Source organism: Macaca mulatta, chromosome 7, assembly GCF_049350105.2.
Source record: "Macaca mulatta isolate MMU2019108-1 chromosome 7, T2T-MMU8v2.0, whole genome shotgun sequence".
NCBI classification, from domain to species: domain Eukaryota; kingdom Metazoa; phylum Chordata; class Mammalia; order Primates; family Cercopithecidae; genus Macaca; species Macaca mulatta.
In genome coordinates, this window is record NC_133412.1 from 5234887 (window position 1) to 5243726 (window position 8840).

An 8840-nucleotide genomic window follows, 5' to 3' on the forward strand; every position below is an offset into this window, starting at 1 on the left:
GCAGTAGGAAGGTTGAATTTCAGTATTATTCAAATTGATATTATGTTCACTTTTTATTTTAATAAAAAATCAAACAATATTTCTATTTGTTTAGAAATAGTTTCAGTTGTATAAGCACATCAAAACATGAAAAGAAAAATTATCTTTATATCTCTCACACATTTATTTAAAGTTTGTCTTACCAGGATCATAATATTTAGCTTGAGGCTTTCTAAAAAATGTCATGAAGTATGAATTTTAAAAATTTGTCCCTGGTAATATTGCAAGGGTATAGGGCTATTAGAAGAAAACTGGATTTCCACTCTGCTTCTGAAAGGCAGTTCTGATTACAAAAGTTAGGTGATTATCTGGCCAGGAAACAGGAGCTTTGATCCTCTGGAACTGTACTAAACAACTCAGAGTCAATGAATCAGGCCCCAGGGTGATAGGAGGAATTCAGTAATTTCTCTGTGATTGTTTTCTTTCAGGCCTAATCTCACAGATGTTTTAGTCTCTGTTATCATATTTTTATGTGTGTTTGCTTCATAAATGCTAAATGCTTTTATGCTAATAAAAAGGGGTTCTTCTATTCTTCTATTTGAATTGCCTAATAAAGGCAATCAAGGCACCATTGCCTAAGGAACTCAGTCATTGACCGTACATATATATGTTCTCTATTATCTATCAATCATCTATCATCTCTCTCTCTCCTTCCTTCCTTCCTTCCTTCCCTCCTTTCTTTCTTGCTTGCTTGCTTGCTTGCTTGCTTTCTTGCTTTCTTTCTTCTTTTCTTTCGTCAGTTCTGATTGCTACAAAAAATGCCATGGACTGGTAGCTTCAACAATATACATTTATTTTCTACAATTCTAAAGGTTGGGAAGTCCAAGATAAAGGCAAATTCTGTTTCTTGTGAGAACTCTTTTCCTGGCTTACAGATAGTTACTTTCTTGGTATACCTTCACATGGCAATTAGAGAAAGCACTGGTATTTCTTCTTCTTCTTATAAAGGCACAAATCCCATCATGGGGGTTTCATCTTCATGACTTCATCTAAACCTAATCACCTCCCCAAAGCCCCACCTCCTAATACCATCACATTGGGAGTTAGGGCTTTAAAATATGAATTTTGGGGAGGGACACAAACATTCAGTCCACAACTCTCTCTCTCTCTCTCTGTCTGTCTATGCATCTAATCTATCCATCCATCCATCTATCCATCCCTATGTGTAGAACAAATTACAACAATGGCTTATAAGTCATTTCTCCATATTATTTCATTTTATCCTTTCAAAAATCTTGTGAGATAAACAGGCCATAGTAAAAGTACTGATTTCACTGAGACTCTTGAAGGTTGAATCAACTGTAATTACACAACTAGTAAATACTGGAGGAAGGAATTCCACTCACATATTCTCTGTCCTCCTTTCCTCTATCCCTCCCTCCCACTTGCTGACTTCATTCCAGCCACTTTTCCTTACTAACTGCTCCATGAGGACACCAGGGATCCTTCCTCTGGGCCTTTGCAATGACCACTCCTATTATCTGGAATGGTCTTTGCTCATGTATCTGGCTCAACTGCCTCTCTCTAGACTTTAAATTTACCTTCCCAGTGAGGCTTGTCCATAGTGTAAACTGAAACCCCTGCTTCTCTATCTACCATCTCAATCCGCCATGTACTTCTTTATTTTCCATAGCATTTGTTACAGGCTAATTTACCAGATAATTTCCATGTTTGTTGCTTCTTCTCTCCCTTTCAACTAGAATGTAGGGTCCACAAAATTGGGAATTTTGCCTTTCTGTCCATGACTAGAGAGAACTGTCCCAGAGGTAGGGTCAGCCAAGTTAACAGTCAAGCCAGAGAGGGTACAGCTGATGATACACACGTTTCCTCTACCCTCTATACAGTGTAGAAGACCACTAAAATACAGTGCGGTTCTGACTGGGCTCATCTGCTCCACTCACCAACAAACTCTCTCTCTCTCTCTGTTTCTCTCTCTCTCTCTCTCTCTAGTTTTGGGCCTCCAGCTTCTGCAGGGAGAGAGCGGGTTGAGTTTAACTTGAGGGAAGTGAGCCTGTTCCTCTTGGAAAAAAATGTCAATTTATGAGAACTTTATGTGGAGGAAGATTGCTTCTTATTCCTTGAGACCCCTGATAGAAGTAAGAAATGAGTTAGTGGCTCCTATGAAGGCCTTGGCGGGTACAAGTGTCACTAGTGGCTGCTTTCCATCAGAGGCACAGTTGCTCTGACCAGGGCCATCCAAACACAAGTATTTAACTAACAATGCTGGCTCCTCTAGGCTGGGCACAGTGGCTCACGCCTGTAATCCTAGCACTTTGGGAGGCCGAGGCGGGTGGATCACCTGAGGTCAGGAGTTTGAGACCAGCCTGACCAATAAGGTGGAACCCCATCTCTGCCACAATTATAAAAATTAGCCAGGTGTGGTGGCATGTGCCTGTACTCCCAGCTACTCGGGAGGCTAAGAAAGGAGAATTTCTTGAACCCAGGAGGTGGAGGTTGCAGTGAGGCAAGATCATGCCACTGCACTCCAGCCTGGGGGAAGCCTCTGTCTCAAAAACAAACAAACAAACAAACAAACAAAACAAAAACAATGCTGGTTCCTCTAAAGTCAAAAGGAGCACCTTGGGCAGGTGCATAGTATTTTACTGAAAGGGAGACTAAAGGTTTCTCCCTAGGAATGTCTGGGGTTATCTCCTATTGCACCACCTGCATTTAGCAAGGTGGGCCTCAGGTGCTCACTCCAGTCTGGGGGAAGCCTCTGTCTCAAAAACAAACAAACAAACAAACAAACAAACAACAAAACAAAAACAATGCTGGTTCCTCTAAAGTCAAAAGGAGCACCTTGGGCAGGTGCATAGTATTTTACTGAAAGGGAGACTAAAGGTTTCTCCCTATGAATGTCTGGGGTTATCTCCTATTGCACCACCTGCATTTAGCAAGGTGGGCCTCAGGTGCTCACTCCAGCCTGGGGGAAGCCTCTGTCTCAAAAACAAACAAACAAACAAACAAACAAAACAAAAACAATGCTGGTTCCTCTAAAGTCAAAAGGAGCACCTTGGGCAGGTGCATAGTATTTTACTGAAATGGAGACTAAAGGTTTCTCCCTATGAATGTCTGGGGTTATCTCCTATTGCACCACCTGCATTAGCAAGGTGGGCCTCAGATGCTTTGTGTGAATGGGAGACCAAAAGCACAACCAGTCACAGCCATTGTGTTGCTGCCCCTCATGGCATGGTTTGTGCTTTGTCCAGGTGGGCCCCAGGTGATTTCCTGATACATGCGCACATGAGGGCCTCCCATTAAATGAATGTTGGCACTCCTGGAAGATGTATATCTGTGTGTTTTGTCCAGATGGGCCCTAGGTACTTTGTTGGTAGGTGGATACACAAGGACCTCCAATTAAAGATATGTTGGCATTCACTGCAGATGTACCACCTGTGTTTTGTCCGGGTGGGCCCCACATTTACTGATGGAGAAAGGGAGCACAAGGGCCTCCAACCACAGGGATGTTGTCGTCGCCTCCTGGTGCACAACCTGAGTTCTGGAGAGGTATGTGGCAGGCACTTGGCATGAAGGTGAAACTGGAAGCATGACCATACAAAGGGATAATGCTGGTGTTTACAACCACAACTGATGTGGTGTGGTCAGGTGAACCACAGGTGCTTTTATGGAAGTTGGAAACAGACATGTCTCCTAACGTATGTTTCTTGTTCATAGTGGTGGGTGCTTGAAGTGTAGAATTTTTTCTCTGTCCATGTGTGCTGCAGGATGCACTGTTGAAAAGCAGGAACACAAGGGCCTCCAACCATGGGTTTGGTGCCATCCCCTCCCATACCGCTGCCTGAATTCTGGGTAGGTGGGTCCAAACCAGGAATGTAGGTGGCAGCAGAAGTAAATCCAAATACAGGAATGTTATTAGCCCCTTGTGGTGCAGCAGCCATGCTGTGGCCAGTTGGGTCCCAGGCTACTCGACCAAATGGGAAAACAGAAGTGGTGCTGGGTGTCCCACTCTGTTCTTGTCCAGTGCTGAGTTCTCCTGATGTGGAACTGGGGCCTGGGGCAGACATGGTGAATCCAATGCTCCCACCATCCATAGGGGTTCCAGGTCCCATAATCACTTGTGGGCCTAGAATAGTATTTCCAACCAGTGAGGTGCTGTCTCCAGTGCCAGGCATCCCAGTGGCAACTCTAAATCCAGAAGTCTTTGCTGTGCCATTGGGGAAAGCACTTGCGTTGTGACTCTTGGCAGGCTCGGCATTAATAGGTGTGCCCAATGCAGAATATGGTGATGTTAACTCTGCAAAACCTGGTGGAATTATGCTGCCACTCAGTGGCTGGGCTGAGGGAGATGGTAAGCCTATAGCTGGTGCTGGGGTTGCTGGATTCCCCAGAATAAAAGAACTGTCAGACTTCTGCTGCCCATCAGTGGCCCCAAGTGTGGAATGAGAGATAGATTCTGTATTTAAAGGATGGCTGGAAGTTGTGACTGGTTTCCTGCCTGCCTGTGCAGGAAAACTGGTGGAGACTTGGGCTGAAGCAATGTTGTCACTGTGTAGTATGTTCCCAGAACCAGGAAGCCCCACATAAAATCGGATGTACTCCTTCCTGGAGACAAAGGTAGACTGCAAGATGACAGTTTTGGAAGGAGGGGTGGTATTCATAGCACTGGCGTCAATGGCAGGCTTGGCTAATGATGCTGCAGAGGCATTGCTCACTAAAGTGGAGGTGTCTGGAGGAACCATGATAGGAAGGCTCAGAAAATCATGGGCACTGGGGAGAGAGGTTTTCTGCTGTAGCCCATCAGGGGCCCCAAATTTGGGCTGAGCGGTGGCTCCTGGATTTAAAGCATAGTTGGAAGTTGGAGTTGTTCCCCTGACTGACTGTGCAGGCAAACTGGTGGAAGCTTGGACTGAGGCAATGTTGCTACTGGGTCGTGTGTTCCCAGAACCAGGAAGCCCCAGGTAAAATGGGAGGTACTTCTTGGAGACAGAGGCAGACTGCAAGATGACAGCCTTGGAGGGAGGAGTGGTATTCATAGCATTGGTTTCAATGGGAGGCTTGGATGATGATGCTGTAGAGGCACTGTTCACTAAAGTGGAGGTGACTGGAGGAGCAATGATGGGAAGGCTCAGAAAAACACAGGCACCGGGGAGAGAAGCTTTCTGCTGCTGCCCATCAGGAGCCCCAGATTTGGGCTGAGGGGTGGCTTCTTTTCCAAAGAATTGGTTAAAATTTGGGGTGGTATTGTGGAATATAAATGGAAGTGGAGATGTGTAGACTGATGTCTTTCCTGTGTGCCTCTGCTCTGCACTGCAATGTATTTGGGAATTTGGGAGTGAGCTCACCCTGGAGCTTAGGGAAGATGTGAAAATAACAACCTGAGAAGGGGCAGTAGTATCCATGTTAACTACTTCAGGGTCTACCGTAGTCTGTGAGGTTAGGTGGCCAGATGTATTTGTTGTGATAGTGGAAATGACTGATGTGGAATTCATAGGCTTGCTGGTGATAACTGAGGTCCTGGTGGAAGGGACTGGAAGAAGAGTCAGGAAGGAAAGAGGAGGAGGGGAATCCACATGCATAGATATTGGGGACTCCCTTCTCACAGGAGGCTTGAAGAAGGGTGTGAGGCTAGGAGGTGTTGGGGGGTCAGAAGTGGGAGGCGCTGCTCCTACGACTGAATGACAAGAGCCTCCTTTTTCATTAGATTGATCCCTCAAAAGGGGAACAAGGTCAGCAGGAAGAGCCCGAGGAGAGTTAGGGATTGTGAATGCTATTCTCTCATCCATTTTTGGTGTGGTGGAAAGTGGAGGGACAGGCAGAATGAGGGGTCCAGTAGCCAGGTCAGCCAAGTCAGGGATGGGCAAAGGAGCTGGGACCTGTGAAGTGTCAGTGTAAGTGGCAAGGGGCAGGGAGTCTGTAGTCTCCACAGGTGGGGAGAAAGAAGGGGCAGGTTGGGTGAAGCTGCTGTTTGTCATGGTCTCTGTTTTATCCTCCAAGATTCTGCTATTCCTTTTATACTCAGGGCTCTTCTCTAAGGTGTGTAGGGCTCCCTCGACAGACAGGCAGGGGAGCTTAGCAGGTGGGGGAAGCTCACCTCGATCCCACAGCAATGGCAGTGAAGGGGGCAGCGGCAGCAGCAGTGGAATCGACATTTTCCTTTTGCAGGGCCTGTTGCGGGCAGCTCTGGGAGGAGCAGCGCTCCTTGGAGGAATACCGAAAGGCTTCCCATCAGGCATCCTCGTACCGGACATCAGCAGACTCGGCGAGCCTAGAGAGCTGGGCGGTGGCTCTTCATTCGGCACTTCCCCGGCCAACTTCTGCGGCAGCAGGGAGCAGCCCGCGACTGGCTCAGGGGGCGCTGCTGCATCCGGATCAGGCTTTCCAAGATGCCGGGCACATCCGGCCTCGCTGTGTGTGCTGGGCGTGGCAGGGCCTTCCAAGCAGGAGCTCGCTGGAGACGCCTGGGCCTTCTCACTCACGCTGTTTTCTGAGAACCTGTGGTGGACATTTCCCTCCAGAGGCCCAGGGCTGCAGATGAAGGAGGCGAGGTCTTCCTGGGTGCCCTGGGACCTGGATGTGGACGATGCTTCTCCGCTGCTAAGGGGGGCCCTTTTCTCGTCATCCTCCCCTTTGATCCGCACCGGATCCTCACCCGTCTTTGCCCTTCTGGGCCCTTCTTGGGCCCGCACCTCGGTCTCCTCCGGGAGAGTGGCTGGGATGGGCCTCCTGGCCGTGACCGCAGGCGGCTCACTTGGTGAAGGCAGCCGGAGGGTGAACGCGCGGCTGGGAGGAGGGATCCTCACGGAGCCGGGGTGTCCAAACCTCGGGGGGTTCCGAGTAGGCAGCACGGGTGTCTTCCTCGTGGCCAGCCCCCAGCCCACAGCCGGCAGGACCCCCAGAGGGGCGGCCGCAGCCCGCGGGAGAGGACACGGCCTCTTAGGGGCGACGAAGATGCCGCCTGGCGAAGGCCTGCGACGGGCATTCCGGCGGAACAAGCCGCGGAAAGGGCGCGGGGTGGCTGCGGGGTGAACCCGGCCGGGCTGGGAGGCGTCCCGGGCCAGGGGAGCGGGGGCGCCACGCCCTGGCCCTGGTACAGGCCGGCGGCGACACCCGGGTCTAAATTTACTAAACAAATTGCCCATTTAGAGCTAGCCGTGCCTCCTACCGTACAACAGGGTCAGCGGTGGACTCGGCTCTCCTCAGCCACCGCCTCCTCTGGCGACCAAGCACAAACTGACTGGCTGGGCGCCTGCGACGCCTCTGCGAGGTTCCTCACAGAACCAGGGCGCGCCAGCGGGGGCGCAAAACGCAGGGGTCAGAGGGCAAAGGGCGACGCCCTGTCGGCCCCAGCTGTCCCAGGACCCCCGGAAGCCCCGCTGCTGGTGGCACGTGTTGCACCGCGTGGCCTCTGTGAGGGAACTGCTGGGACCTGCGGGCCCGTCGCCAGAGCTCTCGTCACCTGGGCGCCGGCTCTGCTTGTTCCTCGAGGAGCCCTGGCCCGGCGCTGTCGCACGCAGTGGCCCTGTGTCTGCCGTCCCCATTCCCCGGTTCACAGAGGGTACATCTGCTTGAAGTTGAGCACAGGACAACCCATATCCTGCCAGGCTCCTTCAGGACCTTGGCAGTGCCTCTGTGCTGCCTGGAGCCAGGTGTGCCTTCTCTGTGGCGCCAGGGTCACCAGCCAGGCCATGAGGGTTTCCGAGGAGGGGACATGGTGCCTTGTCCTGAGTAGATGCTACGCCCTACCACATCTCTTCCTGACAGGCGGGGCCTCTTCACTGCTTTTCTTTTCACAAATTTGTTTTAAACATTTAAGGCTGGGCGCCCGTGGCTCATGCCTTTAATGCCAGCACTTTGTGAGGCCAAGGTGGGTGGATCACCTGAGGTCAGGAGTTCAAGACCAGCCTGACTAACATGGTAAAACTCCGTCTCCACTAAAAATACAAAAATTAACTGGGCGTGGTGGCACGCACTTGTAATCCCAGCTACTAGGGAGGCTGAGGCAGGAGAATCGTTTGAAAGCGGGAGGTGGAGGTTGCAGTGAATTGAGATCACCTCACTGCACTCCAGCCTGGGCGACACAGCAAAACTCTGTCTCAAACAAAACAAAACAAAACAAAACAAAACAAAACAAAACAAAACCACACACACACACCCCCCAAACAGCAGCAGCAACAACATTTAAGCCTTAGGCTGCTCCTCAGGTCATTGATATGGCAGTGGCCTCGCCACGCTTCGAACCTGGGCTGTGTGATTCCAGAGCTTGTGCTCTGGCCTGTGTGCCTCCTTGTTATGGACACATCATGTATTCTCATTATTTTCTGTAGTCCTTAGGGTACCTAGCACACAGCACATCTGTACTAAGCACATGCATGCCTAGGGGGAAGCCCTTACTTCACCTCGTAAGTTGATCATGGCAGGCACTGGGCTCCAGTCTCCTCTGAAGACACGGGGCAGTGACCACCAACAGTCAGCAAAGCAGCATCCCATACTGTTCTTCTAATTGAGCCTTGCAGCCCAGATTTCCTTTTTGATCTAGTTTGAAGGATCTAAATATGTAAAGATTATAGTCCAGATCCATTTTGGCCTATCCTGAAAGAAATTCACCAGTGGATTAATCCAAATGGATAAACCAGTTCTCTGGCCCTCTTGGAATATGTTAGAAATTTGCAAGTTAGTAGTGGAGCAACGTATTCGATTAAAATATGATCAACACAATTTGGTCATTGTCAGCATGCCAGCGAGGTCCACTCTTTACTATACATTACTGTCACCTAAGTATAACTATACATATCCTTATGCCCAAGGAAGGAGACTTAATATTGGTTGTTAGGACAAAGGAA

General features: G+C 49.7%; 1 protein-coding gene across 1 annotated transcript; it reads right to left on the minus strand.

Annotated features, from left to right (window-relative positions):
- Positions 1 to 754: 754 nt before the first annotated feature.
- Positions 755 to 7245, minus strand: NPAP1 (nuclear pore associated protein 1). Its single transcript, XM_001114698.5, has one exon. The coding sequence runs from the start codon at positions 7137 to 7139 to the stop codon at positions 3663 to 3665; it is 3477 nt and encodes a 1158-aa protein (XP_001114698.5). The 5' UTR covers positions 7140 to 7245; the 3' UTR covers positions 755 to 3662.
- Between the last annotated feature and the right edge of the window lie 1595 nt (positions 7246 to 8840).